Source organism: Streptopelia decaocto, assembly GCF_964273445.1.
Source record: "Streptopelia decaocto genome assembly, chromosome: 1".
Taxonomy (NCBI): Eukaryota; Metazoa; Chordata; class Aves; order Columbiformes; family Columbidae; genus Streptopelia; species Streptopelia decaocto.
Window position 1 is genome coordinate 113,204,123 of NC_138663.1, and position 17,675 is coordinate 113,221,797.

Sequence of the window (17,675 nt, forward strand, 5' to 3'; positions counted from 1 at the left end):
TGTATCACAGTGGCTCACATTTTTCATTCTTGCTGTGAACCAAGTTAAAACAGAGAGAGTGCGTGAGGAGTGAGAGCTGATAGGAGCAGAAGTCAATCAGCTACTGCTGAAGGAATAGGTGAGGACAGCACCCACCTCTGCAAAGTCCAGCGCTGCCGGCCCCACTGCCACTGGTGCGGTCTCAGGCATCATCTCTGATCTCTTCCTGGGGGAAGCCCTGCACATTGGCTTCACAGAGACAGACTTTGCCTCATTCCCCTCCCAGAGAAAGCTGCTTCCTCCTCCTGACCTAACAACAGCTTCTCCAGAATTTCCCCTTCAGTGGTTTCATCCCCAAAATTTCCATTTTTTCTGCCCCACTTGTTCTTCTCATGCCTTGAGACCCTAAACTTCATTTTCATTTATTTCTTTTCAATTATAAAAAAAAAAAGCAAGTTTTTCCCACTTGTTGTAGGACCCCCTTAACTAAGGTGGAGGCCTCAGGTTTTCTGCAGAAGAGTTTAAACCTGAAGTTACCAGAACACTGACTGAAGGGGCATAAAAGGGGAGATGAGGACTCAGGTACACTGAGCTTTTGCCCCAGCCAGCTAGGTAACCCTTCAGCAAATCTGTTCAAGATATTTATGCCCGAGTTTTTCCACATATATAAGGTACATATGCACATGGCTGATTTCCTTTGTAAAGGGTGTTAAGACACTTTGCAGCACGATCAAGAGGCTAATTAAAAAAAAAAAAAAAAAAGCCAAGTAGCTGTTTCAAGGTATTGAAAATTGCCTGAGTTTTTCTGCAAATTTTTGTGGCTTTATAAACATGCTTGCCTTGAGTAAACAGCTGCACATATTTTTTTTTTAAAAAAAAGGCTAACAGCTAAGAAATGCAGTTTAATGAACAAACAGCATACTGAAAAAGCCTTTCTTGTAGTGTTGTTGCAGCTCCAATGGTCTACAGAAAGAAACAAAGCAAGGCTCCTAGAGAGCAGTAATACATCTTTTACTGGACCAAATGATACTGTCAGGAAGAAAAACAAAACCAGACAAGCTTTTGGATGCAGATAACTTGAAGAGCTTAGGAGCAACATCTGTTTGATCTAAAACATTATTATGCTTACCCTAGAACTGAATGTGATTAGAAGAAAGTGGGTGAGGCAGGGCTTATAAGGGGGCAAATATCTGGGTCTAGACCAAGTGATACCACTGAAAAAAACCCCACCTAACTTGAAAAGCTTATGTGCCTGAAAGCACATCAAATGATACAACAAAGTTTTAGATCAAAGTTTGTTTATTTTTAAGTGAAGGCACATATTGGTTTTCAAAGGCTAAGCAGCTACATAGAGTATTTATAGAATATTAGAGCTGGATGGGGCCTCGAGAGGTGACACAAGCTCCTCCTTGCCTCAAGGCAAGATTAGCCATGTTCCTGAAGGCTTGGGGAATAAGAAAAGCTACACGTTTCCCAGGCACCTTTTCTGGAGTTCCACCATCCATACTGGGCTCTGTTCACCTAACTGAAATTTGAGTTTTTAGGTACTGGAATCTACGTAGTTTTTCTGTTCAACAGGAAGTGTGCACCATTCCTCAGAGATACACAGGGGCTGCTGTGTTCGGGAAGCCTTTCCTCATCAAATACGATCTGAGTCCGCCTTGCCAACTGGCAGGAAGGAAAGCATTTTTCAGAGCATGGTTTCCCCCAAGCCCTCAGTCCTGTTTAAACACCAGCCGCAGCTGAGCATTTCCTTCAGAAGCAGCATGCAAAGTGACAAGGTTGTGCTGTTGCTCCCTGGTACACCAGCCAACAGAGCGGAGGGTTCACCAGGGAGGAAGGGAAAAACTCTTTAAAAATGCCGTGGGCACAGAAAGTCTCAGCGATGTTTCTTTGGAAAGCTGAGCAAGTTGAAAAACATCCAGATAACGACAAAAGGGTTCGGTAGGAGGTCAAATCGCCCCCAATAAACTGCAATGTTTTGTTTGCAGATGCTAAAGAGGATGGATTTGTGTGTTCACTTGCACTGTTTACTGTGTATATGTGCAAAGAAGGAACAACACTGCTTATGTATGTTAACATCAGTTAGGGAAATTCATTTAGTTATGTGTTACTGGGAAGTTTTATTTACTAAGCAATATGCCACACCCAAAATACTGGACTGCACGTTTAAGGAGAAGCTCTGAAGGTAGCTACTCAGCCGATTTTTCCTTGCTTTGTCTTTCTCCACTCCCTTCCCCCCCAATACCAACTTAAATAAGTATGCTAATGAAGAGTGAGCCTTTTCTATGCCAACGCTTTATACTCTTAGATTCACATTGTCCCGTTTTCAGCATTTGGCAGTAACGCTTCCAAACTCAGGGCAGTATTTAATATCTGCGTGAATGAGTCATTATGTTTCACTTATCCTGGTGACATTTTGGCTGACATGAGTGTAATCCATTTTGGATCACCATATAAAAGGAATTTATACAGAATCTGCATTTTAACTACTTGCCTGCCCTGGCATGAACTGGCATTGATTTATCTTCATGATCTCTGGAATTCTTTATCTATGTGTCTTCACAGGGTTACACATTAAAAGGTAAATAAAAATGAGTTTACCCAATTAAAGCTTTAAAGAAATATTTCTGCATGTGTTTGAAAGCAAAATTTCATGCTGAAGTATTTTACTGGGAGGAACGTAAGACATTTACAAAAACAGCAACATAGCCATCACATCTGTGCTTTCCTCTTTGTTGTTAATAAATGTCTGAATTACTTTATGACTTACCTCTTATAAAGCCCATTGACTCTTCGCAGAGAATCAATAACATACGACTCAGCACCAATGCCCAATATTTTCAAGTAATCAAAATTATTGCATTACAATTCTAGCATGACTGTAGATTAGCTTACTAAAAAGAAACACAGTTACCATTTGAAGCGACAAATTAAATGCAAAGTTTCTTTACTGTCCGGGCTTCTGAGGGATTTTGGCCCAGGAGAGGGGTATTGAGACAGAAGCAGACTTTTTAAGAAAACAGACATAGTAAATGAGAGGTTTACCAATAACATCAAAAAACTTCTCAGTCTTGCTAAATGGCAAAATCTAGAATATGGAAGAAACCCCAAATTTGCTTTATAAATACCCAAATACATTCACTCATTCATAAAGCTACATAAGTTGTTTTAGAATGTACCTGTTCATTTGTTAAACACACTTTGCATTTCAGGTTGCAGGTTAACCCAAAAATGCAAACAATTTTACAGAAAAAAAAGCCATGAAAATCAAGTTCTCTTGCATGTACTTCTATACATTACCATCAACAGGCCCAGGTTTTGAGTTAGCTTTTCTTTGATGGTTTTGTTAGGATGTATTAAGAAGAAAGAGAAGCTCTTCCTGGATTTTCATGATTTAACAGCCTGATCTTCCAAGAGCAAAGGCAGTGCAAAAAGTTACTTACTCAGGTGCATACAAGAGCGGTGATCAGCCCTTGGGCTAATTTCCATTGTTAAAAGGGGTAGAAATTAAAACTTGATTGAAAAATCCATGAGAAAAAGCATGGAGCTGGATCTCCAAGATTTTATAATCCATGAAAAGAAAGAGAAAGAAGCTTTCTCTTAGCAACCAGCTGATCCTCTTTAGCATATAAGCAAAGCATTCACCTTTATATCTAGTGCGCGCATACACATCTTCGTCATCTTCAAGGGGTGAATATCCCGATCCTACAATACAAAATAGAGAAAAAGAACTGCAGCAAGAAAGGAAACATAAATTAAGAATATAAGGAAGTTTTGCAAAAAGACATGCAAGATTAAAATGCCATAATCTAAGCAATGCCATCAGCACAGGCTTCTCTGAAAGCTCAAATTCATAGCGGACCCAGTTTATAGTGAATTTGGAAGGGGCAAATTGATTTGATAATCAAGTGAAATAGAAAATCACTCTCATTGCTCTCAGAGCACTTTCAAGCAATGCCATGCTGCACATGTAAAGTCACAGCTCCTCTGCTACAGAAAGCCCATCAATCATGAAGTTCATCTATTGAGCAGAGAGAGCAGAGGAGGTACAGGTGAAGGAGGACATCAAAGGTTTCACTATAAAGTGGTTCCATAGTGTCAGTGGCTGTTAACAGCCATCAGGCCAAACAGCAGAAGTAAAATGTGCATAACTTGAGAACGACCCTTGTTTACAACCTGTATGATCTTCATACCAAGAACAAAACACGGAGGTACGTTACCTGCAAACACAAGTTACACTCAAATCAAACCCAGAGTTTGATATCATGCAGTCTTCTGGGGTTCTTCAAAATAAAGAGATGGATAGTATAGTCCTGTACTTTTAAAGACCTGTGCAATAAGCTCACAATAAAGGCAAAAACTGCTTTTGAAAATCAGAAATCATCTGGAGCACTACCATTCAAGTAATTCATCAATAAAACATGGTGCTTGGTAAGAAAGCCTTCAAAATATCCTTAAGCAACATTTATTTGAGATCAGCAGGTTCAGAGCATGAAGTCTAGTCTAAATTCTAGATAAGTCTTCTCCACTAAAAAGGGCTCATACAGATCTCTCTGAGAAATCTTTCTAAAAATCTGACATGCTAGAGGCAGGTACTAAGCTGGTTCAGCACAACAGTACAGGAGCTTGCCCCACATGTTATTTCAAATTACAGCTATGGAGACATTTCACCACCATTTGTTGAGGTCTGTGACCATGGCCTGTACAAGCTGCTGCTTAAAGTTAGGCTAAATTAAACAATTAAGGTGCCTCAATAAGCTACTTATATCATGTGCAAAGCACACAATTTTCTGCAGCAATCAAACCCAACAGACATTAATGGTTAGGATGACTAAGCATAGGGATAAAAGAGCCACCAAAACAATGTTTGTCTCCCTGGAATTACTGTCAGCATCTGTCAACAGATTCCACTTATTATAAAAACCAAAATAAACTGCCCAGAAGCCAGAGAAACTTTACTTCTTACATTACCAGTCTCAGGAAAACCCAGCCCGTGTATCTGCAGCTGCTCTACAGGAGTAGCTTCAGTGCATAGGATCTGTCTACAGAAGAGCAGTGCCCTCCACAGCATCAGGTGCAGCTCTGCTTGCAAAGGTTTGGACCGCCTGAAGAAGAGACTCTGCATCTCCCGTGACGCTTCTCACCATGTCACTTGCACACTGGGCACTAGTGCCCCTGACCCAGGACCAGCCCACAGCACTCAGCAATGCCTACCGGGAACTGCAGGGAATTGAGAGGTGTGTGTACTCCATGTTAGAACAAAGCCTTGCACCAACACTACAGCTACATGAACCATTCAGTCTCCCGCACGTGAAAAATCAAGACAGTCGTGTTCACATCCACCATAAAGTAGAAAACCCCTCACAATTCACCTTAGACCCAATTCAAAGCCTGGTCTTATCACCAGGAATCCTCCTGCCAGTTTTTAGAAAGCTTCAAGATGGGACCTGATGAAGTGAATTCTGAACAGCTTCTCTCCTGAAATCATGGACTTTATGTACAGCACAGGCTTCCTATCACTTAAAAGCCATTTCTCTGGATTATTTTGTATTTGTTGTTGTGGTTGAATTCTTTATGCCTAAACACCGGTATATGAAAAATTTCTCCACATACAAGTGTTAAACTTTTTTGCACTTGAAGTCTGACTGTATAACATAAAGAGCAAACTGCAATCCATAAGGACTTTATGGAGACCCTGATGTGTAAATTAACACCTCTCTAAGCATCAATTATTCTGTCAGAAATCAGGATACTCAGCTAATTACTCGGTTTGAGGGTTATAAAATTGTTCTGTCAGTGTTTTCATTCTTAATTGTCCAAGTTTTACTGTGCAGTGACTTTAGCATTTAAATATCAGTAAATGTTAGAGCTACGTGACCTCTTACATATTTACCGTTCCTCAGACAAGAAATAATTCAACGCTTTTGATTGTCTTCTAACAAAAATTGGCATTGAAGAGTTATTCACTGCTCTTGCCATGAATCAAGGCTTTGCTCATGGAGTTCAACATCTTCTGTTTCCAGCTCATCTTCTAGCTCAAAATGAGAAGAAAGGTTTGTTTCCTAACAAGGCATCATTACAGTTAACAACCACAAAAGGCCTGGCTCAAGGAACCATGTGAGAGGTTGTGTTTGTGCTACCCTGGGAGGGTCTCCCTTCCTCCTGCTTTTCCATGGCCTCTCCTCACAGAGAGCCCAATGGCTGACGCCAGGCCTCAGCACACGCACATTGCTCTGACAGACCTGTCCTTACCATGCCAGGCACTGTCCCACTTCGGCAGATGGCTTCTGTCCCGGTGGCCATGAGGCCCGACCTGGCACCTCATTCCCCACTGATGCCACCTCATGAGTGATCCTGAGCGAATAGCCCTTTCATCTCCATCTTCTCGGCCACAAAACAAAGTATTTATCCGTTTCATATGTTCAAAATGAGCTACCAAGCCACGTAAGAACAAAGCATTGTTCTGTGTTCAAAGTGCTAAATTTATCACAGCACAAAAAATGGGTATTTGAGGAGGAACGACAAGAACAAGTGCTTTACAGATTTCTGACATAATGGTTCAGGGTATAGCAGGTTCCTGCAAAAAAACAGCTGTGGATTTTGTTCTGGTAGATCACAAGCAAAACCCTCAAAACAATACTTGCATTTTAAGATCAATCTATTAATCTATGGACTTAGAATATTCTGTTTATGTTGGGAAAAAAGATTTCTTCATTAGCAAAATAGTCACTACATAGGATACACAGGAAAGCTTTCTCTTCACATTTTGTTAGGGCATAGAGTTCTAATGAAACTACACACTCCTTCTCTGGAGACATTCAAGACCTGCCTGGATGCCTTCCTGTGTAATCTCATCTAGGTGTTCCTGCTCCGGCAGGGAGATTGGACTAGATGATCTTTTGATGTCCCTTCCAATCCGTAACATTCCGTGATTCTGTGATAACCTAGTAGAAAACACATAGCAGTGTCTGTCAGCATTAACCTAATGGTCTGTGCCAAATTAATAAATCCAGGGATACAACTGGCAGACAGGGCAGGAGAAGCTGTGACAGTAAGCTAGTAAGCCTTCTCTCCAGAAGGGAATGGCAGACCTGGTTACCCAAGTCAGAGAAGGCAAAGGCAAGGACTGGGAGAACAAAGAACTGCTCACAGTAGGAGATCATGTTTGAGACCACCTAAGGAACCTGAAGATGCACAAGTCCAGGAGCACCTGATGAGATGCATGCATGGGTCCTGAGGGAACTGGCAGACGAAGTTGCTAACCCATCATCCATCATATTTGAGAAGTTTTGGCAGTCCAGTGAAGTTCCCACTGACTGGAAAAGGGGAAACATAACCCCCATTTTTAAAAAGGGAAAAAAGGAAGAACTGGAGAACTAGAGGGCAGTCTCATCTCTGTGCCTGGTAAGGTCATGGAGCAGATTCTCCTGAAAACTATGCTAAGGCACATGGAAAATAAGGAGGTGTCCTGGTTTTGTCAAAAACAAGACCAGCTCTCTTTTAGTGATTTTTCCTTTCAGCTAAGTTCTTCTAAGTACCTTCTAAGTAACTCCATGTTTTTTTGACACTGTGCTGCAGACTGATAAAAGTGACCAATGGAATGCTGAAGAAGCTCATGTTTAGATTTATTGCTATGACAGCCAGGAATTCTGACAAAATTTCGCATGTTCTGTCACAAGAGGGGTATGTTTGCAAGGAGGGGCAGGCAGAACAGGTGATTAAAACTGACCAGCTAAGTATTCCATCCCATCCACGTCATACACCCTATAAATGAGGGAGATCACAAGGGTCTCATTCTCTTCAACTATGGCCGGCACCTGAAGAGCACCCTGCCAGTGATGCCTGCAAATTCAAGGCCTGAGACCCTGCATCCCTGAATCCAGGTCCGATTTGCTGTAAAGTCCCGCCCAGGACTTCTGGGTGCCTGCCCTGCAGCCGCTCCAGCCATGCCAGCTCCACCCACCACAGGAGGGGTTAAACGCTGCTACCTGGCATATTCAAGATTTGGTTTTGTATATTTTGTATTATTTTCTCTATTTATTAGTAGCATTAGTAAACCATTTAAAACATTTCCAACTTGAAGTCTCTCTCCCTTTTTCCTTCCTTTCACCTTTCCTTAGCAAGGACTTTTTCTTATGAGGAGAGGGTAGAGGGTTTATTGTCACCTTGCAATTAAACCTTGACAGCGGGTTACTGATAACTGCCAACATGTCTTCACTACAGGCAAATAATGTCTGACAAATTTAGTGGCCTTCTACTATAGGGTTACAGTGTTGGTGGATAAGGGAAAAGCAACTGCCGTCATCTACCTGGACTCGTGCAAAGTTTCTGACAGTGTCCTGTATGACATCCTTGTCTCTAAACTGGAGACATGGACTTGATGGATGGACCACTTGGTGGATAAGGCATTGGCTTGATGGTTGCACTCAAAAAGCTACAGTTAATGGCTCAATGTCCAAGTGGAGACCAGTGATGAGCAGCATTTCTCAGGAGTTGGTACTGGGACCAGCGCTGTTTACCATCTTTTTTGGTGACACGGACATCAGGACTGAGGGCACCCTCAGCAAGTTTGTCAACAACACCAAGCCGTGTGATGCAGTCAACATGTTGGAGGGCACAGATGTCATCCAGAGGGACTTTGACAGGCTTGAGAGGTGGTCCCATGCAACCCTCATGAAGTTCAACAAGGTCAAGTGCAAGATCCTGCACATGGGTTGGGGCAATCCCAAGCACAAATAGAGGGCGGGCAGAGAATGGATTGAAAACGGTCCTGACAAGAAGGACTTGGGGATGTTGGCTGATGTGAAGCTGAACATGATCTGGCAATGTGCACTTGCAGCCCAGAAAGCCAGATGTATCCTGAGCTGCATTAAAAGAAGCATGACCAGCAGGTTGAGGGAGGTGATTCTGCCCATCTACTCTGCTCTTGTGAGACCCCACCTGCAGTACTGTGTTCATCTCTGGGGCCCCCAACATAATGACATGGACCTGCTCGAGCAAGTCCGAAGGAGGGCCATGAAGATGACCAGAGGGCTGAAGCACCTCTCCTGTGAAGACAAGCTGAGAGAGTTGAGGCTGGAGAAGAGAAGGCTCTGGGGAGACCTTACAGCAGCCTTTCAGAACCTAAAGGGGTCCTACAAGAAAGCTGGAGAGGCACTTTTTACAAGTGTGTGTAGTGATAGCACAAGGGTTAATGGCTTTAAACTGAGTGTAGGTTTAGATTAGATATAAGGAAGAAATTCTTCACCATGAGGGTAGTGAGGTACTGGAACAGGTTGCTCAGAGAAGCTGTGGATGCCCCATCCCTGGAAGTGTTCAAGGCCCCCTGGTCTAATGGAAGATTTCCCTGCCCATGCCAGGGGAGTTGGAACTAGATGATGTTTAAGGTCCCTTCCAACCTAAACCATTCTAGGATTCTATGACACAGTAAAAATATTCATACAAGAAGAATTAATTATTAAGATAACACATTTACTTTTAGTCTTCAAACTGGCAAGCTAATGGGACACTCAGAGACACAACAGTTATCCATTTGCACAAAACCTAAGTCAGACCATTTCAGGATCAGTTTTGCCTATGTTTTGTGGTTGCCAAATCCACTCCAAGTGTCCCGATGCTAGCCTTCAAGCCAATTCTCATTCAGCAAAACACTTAAGTATCTCCTGAAGTGGGCTCACTACCCTCAAGGAGACCATTTGTTTAATTCTAAAGCCACTCAAAATTGATTACAGATCTTTACATTCAACATCAAGTATCTGCTGAAGTACTGTGCTCTTACAGTACCACAATCTACACCCAATGGGGGCTGCTATTCTCAGTTTCTCATGATGGCTCCATTCCTATATTTCTAGGATCTGATTGCTGTTCCACTTGCCTGTTTGTCAATAAGTCTGCAAAAGCTTTGAGAGAAGAGTACTTGGGTTGCTACACAAGAGTGACAATCAATTTGTCAGTGTTTGCTGAGCCAGAGAAGGAAGACAAATGCTATCTGATTGCAGAACAAGTTTTAAGAGGACTTCTGCTGTCCCTCAGCTTTGCTCAAAACCTGACTTCAAGTATATTAGTCCTTTGTGTACTGCAGATCTCTGAGCAGATAGAAAGACACCATTCCAGACAACAAGATCCTAAACTTCACACCTGTCAGGCACACCAATTCAGGCCACAGCAGGCAAAACCTCTCAGATGGTTAGGTAACCTTCACAATAAAACCTTTCAGATATTATATGGTATTAACATTTAATTGGAAAACACTCTTTCCATTCTGCCTTTATTGCCTCAAATGTCTCCAGAACTAGAAAAGCTGTCAATATTTCCTTCGCCATCTTGATTCTACAAAAACCAAAAAACTGCACCTTCTCCAACCTGAAGCCAGGCATTTTCTCACTGAATCATCTAACTTTGACAAGCAGCAGCAAGGCAAGGTTTAAAATAATAATAAAAATGCACAAAGGAAAAAAATCAATACCAGTAGAAAACTTAGAGGTTTCCTTTGAAAAAAAAAAAAAAATAAAAAAATTAAAAAAAAAAAATTAAAGCATCAGTAACTGAGAAACACAACGTTAAAAGCCTGCAACCGCATATAAACCTTAGCAGTTATTCACTGTAAGATCATCACCAGGGTCGCTGGAATTACCCACATGGACAAAGGGAACGAGGACTCTGGTATTCCATTGTTTGATGGCACTGATTATGTCAGTAATTGCACACAGGTCACACACACAGGACTCCTCTCCCCCTTGCAAAGGGTCACCCGTGCAGACGTGCTGGCAGAATCAAGGCACAAGAACATAATGCCCAGGCAAGCACTCTATACACAGGTATGTACATGAATAACACTTAACATGCTATTGTGTTATAAATCCTTTATAACTGAGAAAAAGAAGGAATGTGGGCTATAAGAGTCAAAAGAGCTATAAAAACCTGTGGTTTTGGGTTTTTTTTTTCCCCATGACTAATATAGGAATTTCTTAACTCTTTTTGAGTTTGAGGATCAACTGAAAATAAGATACAGACAACAACAGTACAGTTCATGAAACCAATTGGAAACTTTTTACAGTTTGCTGCCCTGAGACAGAACAAGTTCGGCCACTGAAGTACAAGAAGCTGCAGCACTTAGCCTGCAATAAGGGCTTTTTTCTGAACAGCAGTGCTCTCCTCTCTAGTTTAGCACCAGGCAGACTGAAGAGTTTCATATCTACTGTACCTGCAGTCCTGCAGAATACATTAATAAAAGCTTGGATTTTTTAAGCAATACCGGTACGTACTGTAAAAATCAGCAGCTGAAGTCAATGTGCCAGTTTATGCTCTACTGAAGCTTGAAGTCTTAAATACAGCACCAATTTACTTAAATACGTATTTCAGAAAAGATCACTGCATTTCAGATTTTTTGAACACTGCTGGAAAATGGAGAATGCAAAAGCCAACCCTAAAAATACAGTGATAATTTCACATTTCAGCTGCATGGCAGATTTTATAGAAGAGCCAAAAAGAAAACAAAGTGAAAAAAAAAAAGAAAAACCACCCAAGCAACAAAAAAAACCAACCAACCAAAACCAAACAAACTCTACCAAACAATAGTTGTAATGACATCGTGTGTTGCACACACAGAAATAACATGAGCTAAATGAACTCGGATGGCATCTTATCTGGTTTGCAGACACTGGCTACTCTCAATACGGGGAAGAAAGGAAATGCTCATTCCACAGGCTGTCCATCTGTCCAAAACAGAGGAAAGTGGCTGGGAATTCCTCCCACATTCAAACAGCTGATCATTTTAAGTACGTGTAAGAAGACAATGACAAGTTTCCACCCGTAAGCCTGTAACATCTGGATTTACTTCCTCCAATATTTTGCGTCACCGTTTTTCATTCCATGGTACCTGAAACCATATCAAATATACAAATTAAAATACTTAGCTTTATGTGCAGCAGATTGTAGAGCTTCTTGCAGTACAGCAGGGCTAGTTCACACTAAGACCTCAGAAGTCTGGAAGATGTACATGAGACAGCAGAAAAGGCACTAAAAATGGTCACGACCTTCAATTAGAGGGCTTTACTTTGTGTGTAAAAATACTTGTACTCATTTTATGATGGTAGTAAAAATGGAAAGGTGGGGTTTTCATCTCATTCTTTACTGGTTGAACATTATACCCCAGTTCTGCACAGCTCATGTTTAAATACCATTGGCTTCAGCAGGATTTCAGTAGTTGTTTAAAGCTGCCAGCACGCTTGGATGTTTTGTTTCATCTGGTCTGTAAGACTTAAAACACCACCATGACAAATATGAAATTAATTTTGTTACAGAAATCAAAGCAGAACAAATAAAAGACCAAAAGTGTCAGCAAAATCAATCAATAAATAGCCAGAGATATGGATTTGCCTTGAGTCTTCATACGTGTGAGTTGATATAGAAATACGTCAGTATTAATGAACATATTTAAATGTAGAGAATCTAATGGCAACTACTCATATTAAGCAGTCTTCAAAAGGCATAGTCAGTCAAAAGATAACATTTGCCCTCCTCTTTCCTCAAAGGATGTTCCCACTGGCCACACCACTTTTAAGCCTCCTGCTTGACACAATCAACTATATTTCCAACTATATTTGCAATGCACAGGATTGCAAGTTAAAGCACAGATATCTGACAAACTTGTATTCAGCAGGAGTTGTGCTGAACTGAGAAGTAGAGGATATCAAGAGAATCACGGCATATTCCCGAATCCAAACTCAGATCACTCATCCAGACCAAGTTAACAGTTTTTCCAGTAATCCTCTGTGCAGTTTAGTAGCCCAGATGATTAACTTCCAGAGATGTCTGGAAATTTCCCTGCCTATATTTATGGAAATGCACACATGGATAGCACAGATTTGAGCTTCCATGCACACCCACAAGTGCCACACCACTGTTGTGCTTCCATTCCTTGCAGGTGTAAGGTCTTTCAGGCACACAAATTAATCCCATACCAAGAAGATCCCCTCAGGGCTACATACAGATTAATTTACCGTGTCTCAGTATTGATTAAGATGCAAACACCATTTTTTAAAGCACAGGTTTTAACTTGCTTTAAGGGAGATGCCTCATACAAGATTCCATCAAAGAACAGTTCTTTCAAAGTTGTCAAAATCAAAGCACAACTGAAATGTAGAACAGAAAGCTTCAGAATTAGCAAGTTCAAAAGAGGTCAGAGATGTCTCATGTTTTATGCTTCGTGAAATAAAACCTTCCAGTTACACAGAAATCACTAAACTGATTAGGAAAATACAGGCAAAGTTTATTTTCCCAAAAGATAATCTCTTTCCTCCTCTCTTGCCATCTGTGACCCAATGGAACTATGAAGAATAGAATCACAGAATGGCCTGAGTTGGAAGGGACTCACAAGGACCGTACAGCCCAGTTTGCAGCTGACACCAAGCCATGAGGGTGCTTCAAAACTGATTAATTACACATGTTGAAAAAACTACCGCTTTACATAGAAGTCAGGTGACAACATAAAACTCATTTCATGTGCTGGCAAATACCACGTGACAAAGAAAACACTCTTCCTGGCATAAGGTGTCCCATCCGTTTCAATGAAATCACATATTCAGAGGTAGGCAGCCATGCCCGTGCACTTTACTCTCACAAAAATCAGTGGTGGGATCGACACTGCACAGACACAGAAGCTAGTGTTAGTCAAGAAGCTCTGTAAAGTACAATTCAACTCTGCTTCCTTTTGTATACACATGTAGATATCTTAGATACAGCAAATCCAAAGCAAAACACTTTCCACCACTGATTTTGGTTTATTGTTTTTCCTCTCCAGCCTGGCAACAATAGTGCCTGGCTCAACCCAGGCAAAAGTCCTGTAACACGCAGCAATCAAGGGAAAAACTGGCAGCCTTAAGGAGAGGCTACAGACACCTTTGCCAACACACACATACGGTCCAGGAACCTCAGTGCAGTTGTAGGCTGCTCTCAGATATCTTGCTCCGTTGCAAATGCATTTGCTTTTACTGTAATTGTGTGTTCAGTGTCAAGATGAGCAGTATATCCCAATACTGCTTGCAGTACACATACAGAAAATGGCCAAAGGCCTTCAGTAATTGTTTTTTAAATACTATTCACTTGAAGATGTAAAAAAGTAATATCCTTCTTTAAAATTGTGTCCTTATGGTCAATGAAAATACTGGAAATTCTGGTTTGCTCTGGATTGCTCTTGTGATGTGTCATTTTGAATGATTCAATAGGAAGTGAAGATTTATACAAATTTTGCTTAAAATGCAATTTCAGAATTGTAAATATATATACACATATATATATATATAAATATTTATATTTTTCAACAGAAAATTTAAGGAAAAGTCTAGACAAAAAGGTGAAGCATACAGATGACAGGCCTCTGCTACGGAAATAAATTGTTGATTTCCATGGAAAAAAAAAAACAACAGCTCTACAGGCTAATAAAGATATACTTGGGACCTGACACTGGTACATCTTCAAGAGAAATATCAGCCATCTCCTGTGTTGTTCCTTATTTCCCACATAGGCCATGTTCCCTTGACTTCTGCACAGTACAACCCACACGGTACTACAACGACACATCAAATAGATGGGCTGTGGGGGTCAACCTGAGAGCTTGGCTCAAAGGGAAAAATCCGAACATTACGTACATGAACAGTGCTCTCATGAAATGCTGATTTTCAGCATGACCACTGAAGGGGTTTTTGTTTAGACTCAATGCTGAACTGAACATTTAAACTAAGTGCAGAGAAAGAAGAAGAAGTAAGCTTCCATGATTTTTTAAGCTGGCAAGAGAAGGCCCAAGAGCATATGCCCTCCCATTTAAAGGACTCCACCTGATAAGGATCTTGCAATAAACTGAAATCCAGCAAAACAAAATAAAAACCCCAGAAAGACAAGTGAATGAAAGATGTCCCTGAATATATGGAATGGCAGCCAGTTATGCCACCAGGAGATCAACAGGGAGAAGGCTGGAGGAAAACGTTACCTTTGTTTGGGCCATGAGGAAATTATGTTTGATATTTGCTTAAGGAACTCTTCAATAAATAATGTTAAAAAACCTAAAGGCAGCATTTCTCTTTATGATCAGGAACAGTCACAGTACCACAGACTGTTATCAAAGAAAAGACAAAAAGTATCATGAACACTAAAATATAAATCAATTCAGGTGGAAAAAAATACATTCTTTAATCAATATGTTTAAGGAGGGTAAACACACTACATTACACCTACACAAAACACAGCTATCACGGCTGCAAACTGCATAATAATATATTTGCTATTCTGAGCATACATGTGATCTAAGTCAGAGGTTAAGTACATCGGGAAAGCAAAGTCTTCATTATTTACAGCAGCTATGGGGTTGTGCATGGAAAATACAGACAGCTCTGGATAGAGCAGAATTTGCAGCGTGTGCCTGACAAACTACAAAAGGCTCCGCAAAGGCCGTCCGCGCGCTGCCCACGGACATCTGTAAGCATGACTGCTTTCTGTGCTGCTCTCACACAGCACTGTCCACCAGTGACACTCATCTGCAGCCAAACCCGGACTCTGTCCCATCCTCTCAGACACCAGCTCATCTCAATTACTTACGGCTTTGTCCCCAGTCAAACAGACTACAATAGCCTAATCTACCTAAGCACAAAGTTCCAAGCAATTAAGGAAATTCCAGCTATTTTATAACCCTGCAGCACATCTCCACCTGTTCTCTGTTTTCTAGGCTACGTTCTCACAGCACACCCACTGCTGACATATGTTTGATGCTTTTCTCCACAGTGGTTTAGCAGCCTGAGCTAAGACTTGCCCACCTGTATCTTGCTAGCAACCCCTCCTCTTCTGCCAGGACTTTGGAGTCCAGTGAGCCCTCAGAGATATGTGTGACCAGCACCCAAAGGCACTCTATTTCCAAAACTGCTTTGTTGATGGATCTTTCTTACACATCCTAAAAAACAGACACGTGAATTTGGAGTCATGAAGAAATGATGGGCTGGCAGGGGCCTCGAGAGCTTTCACCTCACTGAAAGAAAGCAACACAGGTCTGTTGCCAGCATCATCCAGCTGCAGACACCTGGTGTCCTCTGAATTTCCTAAGAGCTGGGATGGCTGGAGCCCTCCAGGAGACTGGATGAGCTGTGTACTGGTGAAGTCAACAGCCAACCTCACCCAACAGCTGCACTGACTAGTCTGTCTCCAGGCTACATGAAAGGTTAAAGACCACCCCAGATGCTGGGACACAACCCTGTTCAGATGAACACACTTTGGTGCTGCTATGGTTTCCACCGCTGATGGCAGGGCACACCTCCATCAGGACAGCAGATCCTGAGGACCAGCCCCAACCTGTGGCACAAACAGCTCTCACAGGACATTGCTACCTTCTATGCTAAGCAGAAGGAATTGAGGGCCTTTTTTTTTCTTCTTACTTTTCTCACAAAATTTATAAAATGCGGTTTATAACAAATCAAGCCTGAATTACACATGAAGCCCTACACTAACAAGGTGCTTCAGCAGCTTCTTCAATGGAGAAAGGATAGGAGGATGGGGCAGTTGCAGGGAGGTGCACCATTACACGTACTAGAATGCTGCGAGATGGAAAAGCAAACTGAAAAGTAACTAAAAAGAGGAAGAACTGCTAGCAACCGCTTAAGTAAAGAACATTTAAGCTAAAAGTCTTCTTAATGACAAGTTCTAGTGGACTTCGGGATAACTTTCCAAAGGAAGAGACTGAAAACTGATCTATTCTGAATTGGTGAGAGATGGAAGAAATAGTCTTTTTTTTTTTTAAATGCTGACAGTGGAAACTGGCACATCTCAGTATCTAACTTTTAATACTACAGCACCACATACAGTGCTTTCCTCGCTTCTCTTTATCCCTGAGTCATGTGTTATTTCTGAAGCTCTGCCATTTACAAAATATTTTTCAGATTTTATGAGCAGACTAAAAGAAAGGCTCCCTATGAAAAAAAAATCTCAACTTTAAGTATCAGACACTATACCAACACTTGAAAACTAGCATCAGGAGCTGCTTGTAATCCATAGGAAACTCTCCAACGAGTTCATAGAAAACAGAAGTGGAGTGGAAAAACACAGTTACTGACTGTGGTCTCCTCTTGCTCTTTAGTAAGTGGAGTTTCAGAAGTGATGCAGAACAACTGTAAACCTTATACAGGCAGTGAGCTCCCTTGAGGACTCCTCCCCTGAGGACTTCTCCTTACCTTCTCTGCTTTAGTCACTACTTAGGGAAAAATACATATATCTTCTGTTGTGGCTTATTAGCTTCAATGAGCTCAAGGACAACTTCTCACCAAGTGAGCTTCAACTTGTCAAATACAACTGCAATCCAGAAGTCTGTCGCAGCACACTTTGCACCTCACTTCCACGTGAGCAGCTTCCTTTTAGAGAAACTAGAAGCATAAACATTGGGTTACAAAGTCCCTGCTCTAGAAAATTTGTTATTTTATCCATGACGCTTACAAACACCCTGAAAACAGACGAAAGCATTAAGGGCTATCGGTATTAACACTGGAGGCCCTTCTTGGAAGAAAAAGAGACTTCTAAGGACTCCAGGACTACTCATGCTTTACAAGGGTGGCATGTAGGAGAAAAAGTCAGAGTTACACTAGGGAGGAAGAGCTGAAGGAACAAGTCAGAGCCACGTAGGACAGTCAGCAGGTCAAAAACTGAGCAAAGATGACAGA

General features: G+C 41.4%; 1 protein-coding gene across 2 annotated transcripts in view; it reads right to left on the bottom strand.

Moving 5' to 3' along the window:
* Positions 1-17,675, bottom strand: part of SRPX (sushi repeat containing protein X-linked) — a 51,612-nt gene that overhangs the window by 17,651 nt on the left and 16,286 nt on the right. The window contains exon 2 of one of the 2 annotated variants that reach the window (XM_082057321.1): positions 3,628-3,687. The exons of the other annotated variant lie outside the window; for it this stretch is intronic. Coding sequence (XP_081913447.1) covers positions 3,628-3,687 — 60 coding nt within the window. The remainder of the gene's footprint in view (positions 1-3,627; positions 3,688-17,675) is intronic. 2 annotated transcript variants of the gene reach the window in all.